Source organism: Gobius niger (assembly GCF_951799975.1).
Source record: "Gobius niger genome assembly, chromosome: 11".
In the NCBI taxonomy this organism is placed as follows: Eukaryota; Metazoa; Chordata; class Actinopteri; order Gobiiformes; family Gobiidae; genus Gobius; species Gobius niger.
Genome location: NC_136862.1, coordinates 16,176,674 through 16,192,199, shown reverse-complemented (window position 1 = coordinate 16,192,199; position 15,526 = coordinate 16,176,674). Strand labels below are relative to the sequence as shown.

Genomic DNA, 15,526 nt, shown 5'->3' with positions numbered 1-15,526 from the left:
TTCTTTATTGGTGTTCTTTATTGTTAAAAAATCTATACATATAAATATAGCAATCAGAGTATTGTTATAGACACTGTACTCACATATTGTGCTTTATTCTTTCAGGTGAGACACATATTGAATTTTGCTGTCATCTAGCCAGAGGGAACATTGACCCAAAGGAGCCGCCTGTGTATGAATATGTTAAGTTTGTGGGAGATTTTAAGTTTCAAAACAATGGTAAATATTTTATTACAGTGATTTTATAGTTGGTGTAATTCTTGTTAAGCACTTTACTGAATTAGAACTTTCTCCGACAGTGCCTACGTCGCCGTGTAACGGTCTGGAGTTGACAATCCCCAGAACTTTGCAGTCGTCACTTGAGGAGCAGGTCTGCCTCATCGCCACTGTACGATTAGTCACACCACAGTTTTTAAAGGTAAGATTGACCCAATCTGTGGTCTTGTCTTGCTATATCTTTACCTGTTTAGTTGTACTTAACCATTATCTGTGCTGTAGGCAAAGGAAAAATGCCAAATAACCAGTTGTCAACTGGTGTTCATTGCTCATGTTCTACTTGTGCAAACAAAGTGTATTCTTTATTTTCTTCATTATTTTATAATGTATATATTATTGTTTGTTTGCCATAGGATTTATGTAATGTGGAAGAAACTTGTGACGAATTCACATCGAGACACAGCCTTGAATGGAAGTTCCTGTTTTTAGATCACAGGTACATTTCAATTGAAACTAAAACATAAATCAGTTTTGCTGCATTTATTTCAAACCTTTGTTTTGTTGTTTTGTTGTAGGGCTTCACCAATTATTGGTTATTTACCATTTGAGGTTCTTGGAACCTCAGGCTACGATTACTATCATGTGGATGACTTGGAGTTAATAGCTCAGTGTCATAAGCAATGTAAGTCAGTCTCATACTGTTTGTTTATTCTGTCTTGTACTGAATGGGCTTTAATTGGAGGCGGGCAATATGCAAAGATAATGCATATCACAGTTTTCTTACACTTGAGATTTTAATTTTATCCAAACTCATGTGCAGGTATAACTGTTGTATTGCGTTAAGTTGAGAGGTAACTAAAGCCACGCTTTATGTGATTGGTTAAATCTGCCTAAACAGAAAAATCACTGACGATTTCTTCAAATAAGCAGCTTGCCTCACGGATTAGATCACAATTCAATGTATGCAGCCATATCGTCCAGCCCTGCCTTTAATGAAATAAAAAGCTGCAAAAAAATAATCACATCTTTCTGTATTGCACATGACGCACACCCCATGAACATGTTTTTCTATTAATTTAAACATAATTTGCTCTACTTCAGTGATGCAGTTTGGGAAGGGCAAGTCATGCTACTACCGTTTCCTCACCAAAGGCCAGCAGTGGATCTGGCTGCAGACGCACTACTACATCACCTACCACCAGTGGAACTCCAAACCTGAATTCATTGTCTGCACTCACACAGTTGTCAGGTATCCACACTTTACCAATATGAAAATCAGATTAAGATATGCTTTCTTGGTTCCTCACACGTGCCGTCTTTGTGCTTTCATGCAGTTACGCAGAGGTCCGAGCTGAAAGGAGGCGAGAGTTTGGCCTTGAAGAGCTGTCCCCTCCTGAGATAGCTCCCTCGTCAGTGAAGGTAAGGGTCCCGTGCAAGGTCAGCCCTGTTGCGTAATGCCTGATAGCTGGTAGTAAACATCACTACTTTGTGCTCCAGGCGCAGGAGCTCTACTTGGACATGTGTTCAACCCTAGACCCTCCGCGGGACAGAAACAGCGGTGCACGTTCGGTGTCATCCCACAGCTCTCGAAAGTCATCCCACACGGCGCTATCGGACTCTGCATGTGAGTTACCATGACAAGTCTCCAGATAATAGCTCTTATTGCTTTCAGGGATTTTCATTGTGAGTTAGTAGGCAGTCGGATATGATCAGGAAACATAGCAGGGTCTCGGTCTCTGTGACTTGACTCTGACTTCATTTTGAATAACTTAAACTGACTTAAACTTACACATTTCAAACGTTATTTAACCTTGTCTGCAAGCTGAATTCTCACAGTATTTGTGATTAACAACATGGCGACGGTGGAAATAAACAAGGTATGCTCATGGTTTTCTTGTTTCCCTGCAGCAGCCAACAGCTACTCCGAGGCCTGCACCCCGTCATGGCAGCCCACCTCCATAGGGACAGAGAAGACGAACAGACTCCAGCAGAGCAGTTCAAAGGTTAGATCAGACAGCGCTCGTGTTTGCCTCCTCGCGAGCGTATTAGATATAACGCTTCGTGGAGAAAATGTGCGCAAAGGCTGACACACCATTGTGAGCCGGTGCTTATGCTAAATTGTAAATCTCTTTTTCGTTTCCTCTCATAGAATTTGGTACAAAGACAGAATTCCTTTGACCTCGTTCCCCAACTGAGCCTCCCCGTGTCTCCTACCTGCAGCAAACACTCCAGCATGGTTGGTCCTACCCTTCCTCCCTGTATTTGCCCCTTATTTTTTTGCTGTTATTTTGTTTGGGTCCCTTAGGATGTAGAATTTATTGTTTGAAGAAAGGACAAAAATACTCATATAGTAGGAGTTGTTTTGGCAGCATTTAGCAATCCAAATACTCACAAATTGCAGTCATGTGTAGGGAATTATACAATCATTATATCATAGCTTCCCTTTCATACTATAGTTTGAGGTTTTTATTTTAATCTGAAAATATAGACTGAATGCCTAATTTGGCTCGTCGACACTAGTTAACATGATTGCAGCAATTGTTGTCAGCTGAAAGGACTTTAAGCCATAACATAGCAAACAAACTGTTGTGCATCTTCAGGGTTTCTGTGGAGCATTCTGTTGTCAATACCACATAGACTTTTCCTTCATTGTAAAACGAAAGATTTGAAATTGTCTCTCTAATGTTCGTCTATGGACAATGTTTGCTAGTTGCGTCTGAAATGGTGGATTTCTGGGGTAATTTACAACTTGATGTCTATCTCTATATGGATAATCGCAACAAAGTCTATCTTTCTTTTTTTCAATTTCCCCCATTCCCTCCTGTTTCAGTCTCAGCAGCCCGCCCCGCAGCAGGCCCCACAGTCCTCGTCCATGTACCAGCTCCCGCAGCCTCAGCTCGGGGTGATGACCCAGCTGAAGGAGCAGCTGGAGGAGCGGACGCGCATCCTGCAGGCCGACATTAAGACTCAACAGCAGGAGCTCCACGACATTAAAGAGAAGCTTCACCTGGCTAATCTGCAGGTGAGCTCCCATGCTGAGACAGACACAGGGGTTAGAAGGTTGAATCAGATCAAGTTCAGTGTCGGTAATGTAAAGGTGTTTCTTACAATAATGCCTCAAGAATTACCTTTTAAGAAATGTATAATGGTAAATCCATATGCTGATTTGATCTGTCGCCGATCTCTGCTACTGTAACAGAGATCTGGCCCCACCAAGAGGCCACTAAGTGTAATTTCACTCAGTAAGCACTTCACTGATGGTGTACAGCAAGAATCAAGTTCTTGATGCAGCTTATAATGAATAATGAACAAACTACAGTTAAAAAAAAAAAAAGAGCTGCTTGCGAGAAGGGCAGGCCAGGGGGGTATCAATATCAAATGAGGATGTCGGGATACTCTGAGTCAGCAAAAGAAAAAGCAGCAGGGGGAATTACGCCAAATTTACCTTGTTATTGGCACCAAATATTAATATTTTTTATCTATTTAGAATTAAATGGCTGATTAAATGGCCAAGGACAAGGAAAACGGCTCAGGTCAGTAAATTCAGCCCTCTGCCGAAGACTGTTTGTTGCTGACGAAGTCTTTTTCGAGATCTGAAACGTTGTCAAGACTAATACAATCCAGTACAGATGATGGATTAAGAGCCTTTTGTCTGTGAAGGAAAACTCCTACATGCCTGAGACCTTAGACAAACACCTAACGGCAGATATCTGGATTTTGTTTCAGATGTTGTTACAGCAGCCTATCCAGAACGACTTTGGCCAAGAGCAGCCCCCTCAGCAGCAGGGCCCAGGGAGGCCAGCCCCACAGAGTCAAGGGTCTGGAGTCATCAGGCAGCATGCGGGACATCTCAAAACATCGCCCTGTGGAACCCACAGCTCTTCCCCTCACTCACTCATGAGAGAAAACAGCTCTCCATCAGCACAGGTACAAACCACTTCTTTTATGTGCCCAAATGTCATTTCAGTCTGTTACTAATAATTGAAATTCTTAGATTAACTAATAAAGTTTAAGAAAATGGCAAACCATCAATATCAAATGTGAAGAAACTAAACTAAAGCTTGACCTTATTCTGCCTGTAAATTGCTGCTGACGTCTGACTCTCTGTTTTCCTGTATACTTGTTTGTGCAGCAGAGGATTGGGCGCAGCGGGCAGGCCCAGTCCGTGAGTGTCCCAGTGCAGACAAACACCAGCCTCACCATGCCCTTTTACAGCAACCCCATGATGTTCTCCCAAACCAATACAAGACCTCTGCAGGACGCAAACCAAAGATCCACCGACAACGAGTTCAGTCAAGATGGACAGCTCCGGTAATAGTCGCAAATCTTCTGCCTTTCATAAGACTGTACTAGTGTATGACCTACCTCAGTTTTGCTATTCTTTAAAGAAAAGGAAATTACAAATTGCACATTATATTGTTCTTTGACAGCAGGGTCCACTAACACATATTATCACCCGCAGCATGCTCCTGAACCAGCAAATGCAGACCATCGTCCCAACCAGCAGTGTTTCTTCACAGTCCTCGCAGTGCAACATGGGCCTCCCTCAGACCCTGTAAGACTTTATTTTTAGCAGTGTGACATTAAAACAATGCATCTGAAATGCTTTCCTGCTGATTAAGTGCATCTATGACATGAGTGTTGTGATCTGTTACAGTCCATTTTTGCCATTTTATTGTAAGAAAATAGTTTTTAGCATTTGGGATATTTTTGAAGCGCAACTACGCTCACATTTATTGTTGCCCGATGGTTGATCCATCAGTGAGGTCGAGACTTCCAAGATGGATTTTGGAGAGACTGCAAATTCAGATCTTATGGCAGTCCAGCTTGCAAAGTGATAATTCAAATATTTTATTTTCTTTCTTTCTGCAGATACACATTGGAACAGCAGATCATTGGGCCTTCGTTCTCCATGCAGCAGATGAACTGTAACGCGGTCCTAGTGCCCTCTCCGGTCTTTACGTCTCCTGTGATGATCCCTCACAACAGTTTCATCACACACCAGTCACACTCAGCCTACAACAACCAGAATCAGCCGCCCCGCCACTCACTGCAGCTGCAGCAGCCCCAGCAGTTCTTTCAGGTAAAAGCCAACTGCTGTTGGAGGCGGTGTTCATGTGATGTCCTAATATTCTAACAAGCCTATTCATGGCCATCAGATCTATTATTGCAATTAGTAAATCATTAAGACTGCTACTATTTAGTTTGTGTCCTTTATTTAAAAAAATCTCTTGTCTCATTAGGATCTCCTCATTTAGGCCTGCTATTTGTATGACCACAATGAATTACCTAATCACAAAGGCTGCAGTTATTTACAAGTAATACAACGTCCTCTAAAAACAATATTGTATATTGAGTCTTTTGCACTTAACCTGTAGTTTAGACTAAGATGCACCGATACCAATACTGGTATTGGATTTTGGTGCTGATTCATGTAAAGATACTGGATTGGGTACTAGTTCCAAATATCCAATATTGAACATATACTTGTTTTGTCTCACTAACTAAATGTTAATGAATATGGACATGTCATACATCATCTGAAAGCTCTTGACCTGTAGAAGTCACTCATGAAGTTAGTTTTTCTAAGCACTGTGAAAGGTCTCAGTGCTAGCATTGAGTTTTAAAATGTTGTTACAGAATGACTTAAATAGCATATTTGTAATGCACAAATGGACAACTTTATGATGGACGGACGTTGTATAGAATAATGTCAGCTATGTATTATGTGGCCAAGGATAATTAGTGTAGAAATGTAATGAACCATTTCCCCTGTCATTTGCGACATCACTCACTTTAACATTCACTGTAAACCACTTTCCTTACATAGACACTGATCGGTTCAATCAGGTATTGGCAGATCCTCTACTGTAAACCTTTGCAAACATGTTGAGATGCGCATGTCATTTTCCATTCCATTCGCTTTAATCAAATGTTAATGCTCCTTGTCATATGTAAAAGGTAGACTTGGAAGTGAACTGCATTTCATGACTTGCACAAATGAAAAACAAATGCAATTATTTATTGCTTGCCAAAGATGATGGTATTCTAAACCTAGAACGTGATACGATTGCATTCTTCCTGGGAAGAGCAGCTTCATAAATGCATATTTACACTCATCTGCAGCACCTGAACGATGTGTTACCACAGCAACAAGCATTCATACGAGCGGTTGAGTAAGGATAAGAGTCATTAGCATTCATTCAGAAACACCAGTGAATCTGCGATACAATCTGTTCAATGTCCGCCACATATTAAATTTTCTTGTGTAACCTGCTAATTTAATCCTATGTATCATCTTCAGCCATAAGGTCAACAGACAGTGTAAAATGAGAGGAAATTACTGTCTGGGATGGGATTGGGGAGTTTTCACAATTGGCTGTGAATGTGATGTTAATGCAGATTACTTAGATGCTAATTATTTATGTCAAATAAAATAAGTAAATAAAATAAATTGAAAGCAGCTGAAAAGGAGAAAACTACTTTGAAATTTTGGAGTTAAAAATGCCATCTTTGCTTTTGTTTTTCCAGATGACTCAAGGACTTGGATCCACCCCAGCATTCTTGCACACCACGAATGTCCCACAGCAAAGCAGTGTGGGATACATTCAGCAGCAACAGCAACAAACGCAGCAGCATCGGCAGTACCCACATTCCCAAAACCAGAGCGGCAGTGACTTCCGCAACATGCTGACTCGATAGCACTGAGACTGGCTCTGGTTAGGACGGCTACTTTTGGAAGCCACAGAAATAAAAGTAAATGCTGTAGAAGGGCTTAAATATGGAGTATGCCTCGTCATCACAACTTTGAGGTTGAGGCGAAACAATGCAGTCAGATCGACGGCTCATCTACAGCAGAAGATGGAGCTCACCTGAAGGGCCAGGGCTTGAGCAGCGGCCGCAGTAGCTTCAGCCCGGGGCTCCAGCTGGGGGGCAGTGGTGCGTCTACTGGTCACAGCTGTGAGGATGTTACTACCATGTGTGTTCATGTGGAAATGTTTCATCCGACTGTCAATGTTTCTGCACTTTGGTACCATTCTCTACCTAAAGTATAAGTATAATCATCGTTCCTGCTAATACCACTTATAGCTCTCAATCATAGTCTGAAAACAAACCCCTGTAAGTACAATCATATCTTAAATAATAGTTTTATAGAAGAACAAATACATTTTGGTGAAGAGAGAGTGATACTTCTTTCCTTTAGTTTATATTGAACTAGTACGTTCCTATCATTAAAAACAGCTCAGTTGAGAGATTTGCAGTACAAGTCCTTTGGAGGGTCAAACTGTGCCTTTAACTATGGTTTGTCCATGGTCAATGCTTGATGGTTTAGTCTGATTACGGCTTTAAAAAATGAGCTCAGGTCTATTTGGAATACAAAGTTATATTTTCGTAGGCCATAATTTATTATTTTCACACCCAAATCAAACAATATGTAGTTGATTTGTTTTGAATAATGATCTGCTTTTCACTGCCTTCATGCGTCCAGTCCGTCTGAGACACTGACGCTTCATACATCTGTCATTCTGTTGGAATTGGATCTTTTACTCACAAGACATGTATTCATTTACATGCTGAAAGGTCAACACATCCAAGCTTGATGATGTTTGTAATTGTGAAAACTGTTACAGATGTGTATACTCATTTACATCTATTAGCAGTATTATTTTTTAATTGATAATTGTAATTTAATTATCGATTCAGAAACAGGATCAATACCACAAACAATACTATTTACCCTGAAACAATGTGCTAAAAGTCGTAACTTGGTCTCAGTACTGTAACACATGTTGTATTTTTCTTTTGATAGAGACTGTTGGGTTTGTGAAGGACGTCCATGTGTCTGCACTCATTCATTCCTTGTGAATACAGGAGTAAATACATATTTATTGACAAACGACTGCGCACTCTGCTATTTCCTCAGTAGCTCAACAACAATCATAACAATTACAGATTTTCATTTTTGACAATCGTAACGCCCGTTTGCAAGTGTTCTAGCGTTAAAGCTGACCGGTCAGTCCTTGGAAACCGCTGCTGATGTTCAGACCACTACGAGTGTGTATGTCCAGTGCCGTTTTACACGTTAATATGTGCAATTTCAATTAGAGAAGAATGTTTTTCCTGTAATTTACTGTAAAGTGTGTTGTGGATCATGTACAGTGTATATTGATGTATAGTAAGCCATGCTGTTGTAATTTATATGGAAGCATTTTCCTAATGAAAATATTCTTACATTCCTCATTCCCGCAGTATCAGCTGTTATTGAACAGTGCAGGAGTCCTGGAACAAGAAATGTTGCCTCTTTCTTAGTGTTTCTCCGGATTTAAGAATGATGGTATTATATACAAACGGTCCAACTGTCGTCATTGATAATGAAAAAAGGCTTAAAGGTAAATAGCGATTCATTGAGAAATGAGGAGAGACATCTGTCAAATTTCTGCTTTAACTTTTGAGGTTATCCAGTTCAATGAGTGAGGGTCCAGATACACAATGCCAACTATTTCAATTTGGCAGGAAGGGAAATATGAGTTCCCATTTTTCTAAAAAAGTGCAATTTACAGAGGTCAGTTTAATTATTTCATACTTTAATACTTATTATTCACTTTATATTCGGTTTTGCTAGAAACCTAGTGGTGCCATAGATCAGTGGTTCCCAACCTTTTTGCCTTGAAGCCCCCCCCTCATGCCAGAGACAGGCCGGGCCCCCGCTGTCCAAAACGGCGGCTCCCACATGATTTGATTCATTTTTTTTTTTACCCATTTCAAACAATAAGTCACTGATGTGTTTCCTTCACCTTCTCCAATCATCTGTGTGGAATTTTGCCTGACACTGACCAGATGGAGCTCACATCAATAACACATCATGCTCGTTGTTTAAGAACATTTAAAAAAAATATTCAAATTTATATGTGTAGATTGATACCTTCATGAATTTAGTTTCCCTTTGGTCACACGTTGCAATTATAGTTCGTCCTCTTTTGGGTTCAGCAAACATTGTTTCTCACAGTGGAGCCAGCTGTTATGATGTACAGTATATACTTTCTACTTGAACGGTACTTTTGGGTTCTGAGTTCAAATTGTTCAGTACAAAATCTCATGAACAAACAGCGATGAAAATGTGGATTCCTCCAATGTTTAAGAGTGGAGCCTCACTTTGCCAGGGCTCAGTTATCTGCCGTTTCAGTGCAGAAACAAACGTATTGTAAAATAGAATGTAAAAAGTCGAGACTATACAGTTGTTTATTTTATATGTCTAATAGATATATATGTTATATGATTTTGAAATTAAAGTAATTTTGTAACATAATGAAGTGTCTTATTTGCGAAGGTGAAAGCTTTGGTTTTGCAGTCTCATGAATTGCTTGTTTTGTTTGTGTGTATTTATTTACCATCAACATAAGCTTTAAAAACATTTAATATTTTAAATTACAATGACCCATTTGAGTTTAAACAGATGGACATGTTTTACAGTTCTATTTATAAATCAAACGTGAAATAAATATTTTAAACATGAATGGTTCTTTTGAGTTAACTGCACTATATACATTAAATATAAAAAGCTTTGCAAAATAAATGACTGTTACATTTACAGAGAAAGGCTGTATAAGATGAAACCTCTTTGTTCTGGTCCCGAATCTGGAAAATTAGAGAGGGTCACTATAGGTCAAGGAGGATCATTCCCGTATAAAGAGCAAAACCTAACTTTGTAACAGATACATCAATGGAAGCAGGTGAAGAATAAAGGATCTGAATAGAAAACGGCATTTGTCCATGGATGTGATCAGACAAAAAAAATCTTTACAGTTGGAACGAGGGCGGGAAAAAATCAATAAACTACACAAGCTACCGTCAGTGCGAGTCAAATGACCATCTACAGCAAATAAAACTACAAACATGATTGATATTTTGAACAACCTCTTCCATTTTAAACATCTATTCAAGCGAAACCTCGGTTACTCTGTACACTTTGTTGACAAGGACTTCTACTTTGTCTCCCCCGAGGTGGCAGAGGTCCAGGACGCACACCACATGTAAGCCCTCAAGCTCAGAGGCCGTTTCCAGGAGCTCCTCTGAAAACATGTAATCAGCTTTAGTTTTGTTTCCAGTCCCTTAACAGGCAGATTCATTTCCCCTGTGAGTGCGTGTGGTTGGTACCTGGCTGTGGAAGCATCGATTGACTTGTGTCTTTGCTGAGTGGGCTCAGGAAGCCCGAGGAGAGGCAGGACAGCATGGTGTTCCCGTGAGGCTCCATAAACAGCCCCACTGCGCCAGGCTCATCGGGGTGCGCCACAGGAACAAAGGCAGCATCGAGAGCTAACTGCCTATTTATCCCTATGAAATATTGACAAATGCAGGTCAGATTAATGTATAGCAAAAAATGATTAATAGTTAATTGGGATGTGCATGTGGCAATTAACAACCCATCAGTAAATAATGCACATCTGAACAGACATTATCTATGCAAGTTGTTTCAACAGCTGCCAGTCGACTGGGCATTGCTGAAAATGAGCTACGGACATTGAAAAGCTGGAACTAGGTTTGTTCATGAGCGGGGTGGAGTAGCTGAAAGTAGCAAAGTGAGAGTAACATTACAGATTTTTACTCAACTAAGTGGAAGTAAAAAGTAGAGCCCGAAATAATTTCTCAAGTAAATGTGAAAAAGCACTTCATACTGCAAGTGCCAAGTTAACGAGCCTAAGAGTCTAATGGCGTCATTTACCAAGCGTTTGCTCATGTGCAAAACATAATAGCATGTGCAAAATTGGAGCAGCAGCACTCTCTCATTTCCAAATCAGATTTTAGGCACTAATACTGTGATACTGTGTTTCAAATGTTAAATCAGGTGCAACATGACTGCAAAATAGTATATTAAATTTTACTTCCGTAGCACCGGTTTTGATGATTATTATACATGTTTTAGTGGGGTTCTACTCCAAGAAAATCCTGATTTTTACAAAGAATTCATTTTGGAAATTTGATCAAACAAATTCTCAAATCAGGTACAATGAAATTAAAGTTTGATTCACCTAAACTTTGATAAATTTGTCAACATTTATAATTTGTCACTGACAGATTTACTCACTGAGGAAAGAGTATCTGTAGAGTAGAGTATCTGCTTACGCTTAACATTTGGTTTTAAGCAAAAAGTACTGTGCGATAAAACTACTCCAAGAAGTACAGTTGCTTCAAAAAGGTACTCATTCGTGTGCTTGAGGAAATGTAACTGAGCACTACACCTCTCTGCTCATGGATGTGATATCAGAACACACACACAGACAGACACATACAGATGTAAGATGAAGAACAATTTGAGATTCTATGGTGAGATTTTTGCTTTTGTATTGTTTACATAAAGTAGTATCTATTATAATTTAAAAATAACATTTTTTTCCTGGACTGTGCAGACTGGTGTCCAAAGAAAACATGGCTCCACCCACATATGAGTCAACGGTGACTCAAACACAGAAAGTAGGTTACCAGGATTTCATGATTCACCTGCTAGAACGATTTTTGCCCATTGAAAGAGACACATTCAAAGAAAGAAAGGGCATTTTGACACGGTAAATACTCTGCTGTGCATGTGGCGGCAGTGTGTTGTGTGAGTCAGTCCTACCTAAGATGGTAATTCTGTAGTATCCAGGACAAGCCACAGGTGGGAGGGGGTCTGAGGTGTGCTCTGAGGGCCACCGGGCTGGGTGAAGGTTGCTCCATTGTAAAAGGCCATTCTTCTCCTCAAATGTGAATCTGCGGGCGATGCTGTCTTCATACAAGACGCCACAATGTATATGTTCTGATACATCTGGCTTTTGGGTCAACCAACTACTGCTCTCCCAGGACGCAACACCAGGTTCTGTGAGGGGAAAAATGTATTTACTGTAGATTGTGGCTTCACAATAGATCCTAAAAAATAACAAAGGTGAAGCACAATATTGCAAATATCGCAAAATAGGGGTTCAGTTATAATTTACACTTATGATTTGGGTTTAATTGAATCGACCATACTGTGTGAAGCAGTGTGTGAAATCGGTGCAACTTTCCTTTGAAAATTACACTAAAACCACAGGTCACTTTACCCGGGTTGTGAAATACTGCAGTAAACCACAATTGTTTATGTGTACCTTGACTTTGAATATCCTGAACTCCTTCTGATGTATTGTCAGTCTTGTTCTCTCCTTGCTGAACCACTGCAGTTTCACGTCTGATGCTTTTAACAAAACAACAAAACTATTACACTTTTAAAAATACCAAGTAATCGCATGCACATGAAGTTACAAAACTTTTTTTTTTACCTTTTTGTTGGTGTGACCTTTTCTGGCGACTTTTCTCGTCCTCTGAAAAACATGATTTATTAGGAAAATGTTGTCAAGACGGTATTTGCTTCTGAAATGAAGAAAACCTTCATAGTTGGCGTCATACCTTAGTTGATACTGTCTTTTCCTTTTGTTGGTTTGAACCAGAGTGGCATCCATAGACTCTTCTCCATTAGGATCAGTGCTGGTATTGTTGCACTCTTGTGTCAATACAACAAGATCCTGCTAAAATTAATTGAAATTAGTGAAAAGGGTACTGGTGATATAGCAGAAAACAAATACTACCTGTGGCTCTTCTGTTTGGTGTGGTTTCTCGTTCAATGTTGGATGTTTTATAAATAGCACTGCCATGATTTGTCCTTGGATTGCGAGTCTTTTATGCTCTCTGTACTGTAGCGACTCAAACTCCTTCTTTAAATCAGCTGCAGCAACCAGTGGCACTTGCACTGTGGATATATCGGTTAATCACATAGTAGTTTAAAGTACTCTCACTTAAATGTCTTTTTGAAGTTTCACCTGATGCATCTTCCACTGACTGGCTGAATATTTTAGGAGCTCGAGGATAGTTATAGTGTCCTCCAAATGCTGCTTTCTGAAGGATGACGTTGTCCTTCAGAGTCTTGGTCCACTGAATGAAGCTTTTTACTTTGGGGTCGCTCACATATGGCTGCCCTTTGTGGTGACCTGAAAGATACAGCATGACAGAGAAGAAAACACACAACCAGTATACACAAGCATTTTCTCAAACCTGTAATGGACATCTGCGTCTCACAGCTGCTGGTGAGGTATGGCAACCCTCCATCAGCTTGGCAAAGTCTCATTTGGGTGCACACGAGGTAAGTCACTGCAAAAGGTGTTGAACATATAGTTTTCGCTTTGACACATTACTCTAAATCATCCACTAGGGTCTCACTTGGGCAAACGTGATTAAATATTTCTGGCTGAGAAGATGAAAAAACTTCAATGATGAAAGGATGATCAGAGGTCCCATCAACTGCATGAATCCACCGATACGTCCAATATTTTCCAGGACCTAAAATCATTATAAATTAAAAAAAAATCATAGTTTTTTTTTTTTTTTTACAAATGTTGTACCTTTGACGGCTTTACTCCTCACTCTTTCCACGCGCCCGACAAATGTTACCAAACCAATGATGTCACATGCAGAATCTTTTGAGAGTTGATTGAGCTCTGATCTGCGACAAGAATTAAAGTATTATCAAATATTACAAAATGGTCCAAATCCAACCAGACATAAAGCAAATGTCAGTGTAACCTTGTGGTGAACTGATATGACACTTCAGGTAAACCCCACTGCGGCAGAACACTTTTTGGGGAAATTATAGTTATAACAGCGACTGGGTTACGTGGGTTCAGGCAGATTTCTGAGGCAGTAAAAAAAAAGAAAGCTTCTCATTACATGTTTTTTTGGATGAAGACAATAAGCTATACTGTAAAACAACAGCCTTTTAGACATGAAAAGACACTTCTTCTCGGTTACATACCCACAGAGTTAAAAGCCTTCATTTTGTAATGGTCCATGTGGGGCCGCGACCTGTTCAAATAGCTCTCTTTAAGTGTGTAATTTTGAAGGTACAGCACTGTGCCCACATGGAGTCTTCGGTAGAACTCTGGACAAAGGTCATTCCACAGCACAAGGGACATAGTGCCACTCTGGTCAGCCACCTCAAAATAGGCCTGTAATGTCACAGAACATAGAAGTCAGAGTAAAAGGAAAGTTTGGATAAAAGTTACACCCTGAAAATCAAAGTCATACCTGATAAGGGAAATCAATCTTCAGCCCAGATTTTCCATAATACCTTAGTCTGGATTTATGTATTATTTTTACGAGAAGAGGAAACGGCGTCTGTCGAGTTCTAAACTGGGCTTCCAGATTACACAGAAAAGCTATCTTGGACACTGTTGAGAGTAACAATTGTGGTAATCATTTATGATTGTGTTTAGCCTAAATTGATTGGAGACTTACCATCAAGCACAGAGTTCACTGAGAGGGGCTCTGAGGCCCACATCTCACCCACTGGATCATCATTGTTCCAAAGGGGAAGGTGGTGCTTTCGTTGCACCTGAAGTGGCAAATCACTTTGCAAAGACACACTCCTCTCCATGCCATGTTTCACTAGCATAGGAAGTGCACTGATATCGTTGTCAAATGACCACACAGTAGAGTCACCTGTCCTGTAGGTGAAGTCCTCAATGCAGATGTAACCATGCCCAAGTCTTCTTTCATTGTAGATAAAAGACAACTGTGTGACGCTGATGTCTATGCCCGTCTTAAGGATGTTTTTATGCACCAATGGGTTTAAACTCGCGTGGAGGAAGCATTTCGCTCTCCACACTCCGTCTGTGATTGTCAAATCGTAGCTGTAGCTGTCGTCATCTGGTGGATGATGCTCGTCCCCAGACAAGTACCGCTGAAGAGCTACTACAGCAACAGGAGACGTGTCTTCTGCCCGGAGTTTGAGGGACAGAGTCGAAGACAGTCGCTCCAAAATGTTTTGTAGAAAAGAGATAGGATAAATACTACTAGCTGTTGAAGGGCGCGATGAGCTGGTTTCCATTATTATTTAAAGTAATTTAGCTACATTTGAATGGTTATGGTAGATGAGCTTAATGACACCAACTAGAAAGACATATGATGACTGAAGACAAGATAGCGAGCTGTTTGTAACAAGTTTACAAACTAGCCAAAGGTAAACAAAACAGTGGTTCTGTTTTATTACGTCACGTTGAAATGCGGAACACCCCTGACAGCCACTGACCTATAAATGTAGAGAAATAAATCTTTCCAGAGTTCAAACTCCCGATAAACGGCTATAAACGGGACACCTCCGACAGGCGTTGTCTGGATTTATTTCCGCCGCCGATGAGCGATGAACCAAAAGAGCTCGATGTTTTTAAATTCGGCGCTGGAGAAGAAGAAGAACGCGGGATGCGACTACGTCATCTACGCGGCGACATTGTAGTTCAAATGTAATTCA

General features: G+C 40.3%; 2 protein-coding genes across 4 annotated transcripts in view; one reads left to right on the top strand and one right to left on the bottom strand.

Moving 5' to 3' along the window:
- The window catches only part of npas2 (neuronal PAS domain protein 2), a 34,199-nt gene extending 25,167 nt beyond the window's left edge, over positions 1-9,032 (top strand). For 2 of the 3 annotated variants that reach the window (XM_079566142.1, XM_079566141.1), the window contains exons 8-22: positions 106-219; positions 300-418; positions 630-712; positions 792-898; positions 1,318-1,465; positions 1,551-1,635; positions 1,714-1,840; positions 2,125-2,219; positions 2,366-2,452; positions 3,047-3,238; positions 3,943-4,143; positions 4,349-4,527; positions 4,679-4,771; positions 5,089-5,299; positions 6,748-9,032. In XM_079566142.1, coding sequence (XP_079422268.1) covers positions 106-219; positions 300-418; positions 630-712; positions 792-898; positions 1,318-1,465; positions 1,551-1,635; positions 1,714-1,840; positions 2,125-2,219; positions 2,366-2,452; positions 3,047-3,238; positions 3,943-4,143; positions 4,349-4,527; positions 4,679-4,771; positions 5,089-5,299; positions 6,748-6,918 — 2,012 coding nt within the window. In that variant the 3' untranslated portion in view covers positions 6,919-9,032. The remainder of the gene's footprint in view (positions 1-105; positions 220-299; positions 419-629; positions 713-791; positions 899-1,317; positions 1,466-1,550; positions 1,636-1,713; positions 1,841-2,124; positions 2,220-2,365; positions 2,453-3,046; positions 3,239-3,942; positions 4,144-4,348; positions 4,528-4,678; positions 4,772-5,088; positions 5,300-6,747) is intronic. The other variant, XM_079566143.1, reaches the window with a different exon arrangement.
- Positions 9,033-9,310: 278 nt separating this feature from the next.
- Positions 9,311-15,140, bottom strand: radx (RPA1 related single stranded DNA binding protein). Its single transcript, XM_079566773.1, has 15 exons — positions 14,515-15,140; positions 14,305-14,447; positions 14,033-14,225; positions 13,804-13,912; positions 13,623-13,723; positions 13,441-13,560; positions 13,276-13,371; positions 13,044-13,211; positions 12,813-12,973; positions 12,634-12,752; positions 12,507-12,548; positions 12,336-12,421; positions 11,831-12,067; positions 10,372-10,548; positions 9,311-10,286 (listed from the first exon to the last, which is right to left on the bottom strand). Exons 1-15 carry the CDS (start codon positions 15,104-15,106, stop codon positions 10,150-10,152), a joined length of 2,481 nt encoding a protein of 826 aa, XP_079422899.1. The 5' UTR covers positions 15,107-15,140; the 3' UTR covers positions 9,311-10,149.
- Positions 15,141-15,526: the final 386 nt, after the last annotated feature.

What these genes read in the sequence shown, in the direction of transcription:
- radx (XM_079566773.1), bottom strand. Translation starts at nt 15,106, where the DNA reads ATGGAAACCAGCTCATCGCGCCCTTCAACAGCTAGTAGTATTTATCCT. An exon ending in GAAGGCTTTTAACTCTGTGG is followed by an intron (nt 13,913 to 14,032) that starts GTATGTAACCGA and finishes TTACTGCCTCAG; the next exon opens with AAATCTGCCTGAACCCACGT. An exon ending in ACCAAACAGAAGAGCCACAG is followed by an intron (nt 12,753 to 12,812) that starts GTAGTATTTGTT and finishes AATTAATTTTAG; the next exon opens with CAGGATCTTGTTGTATTGAC.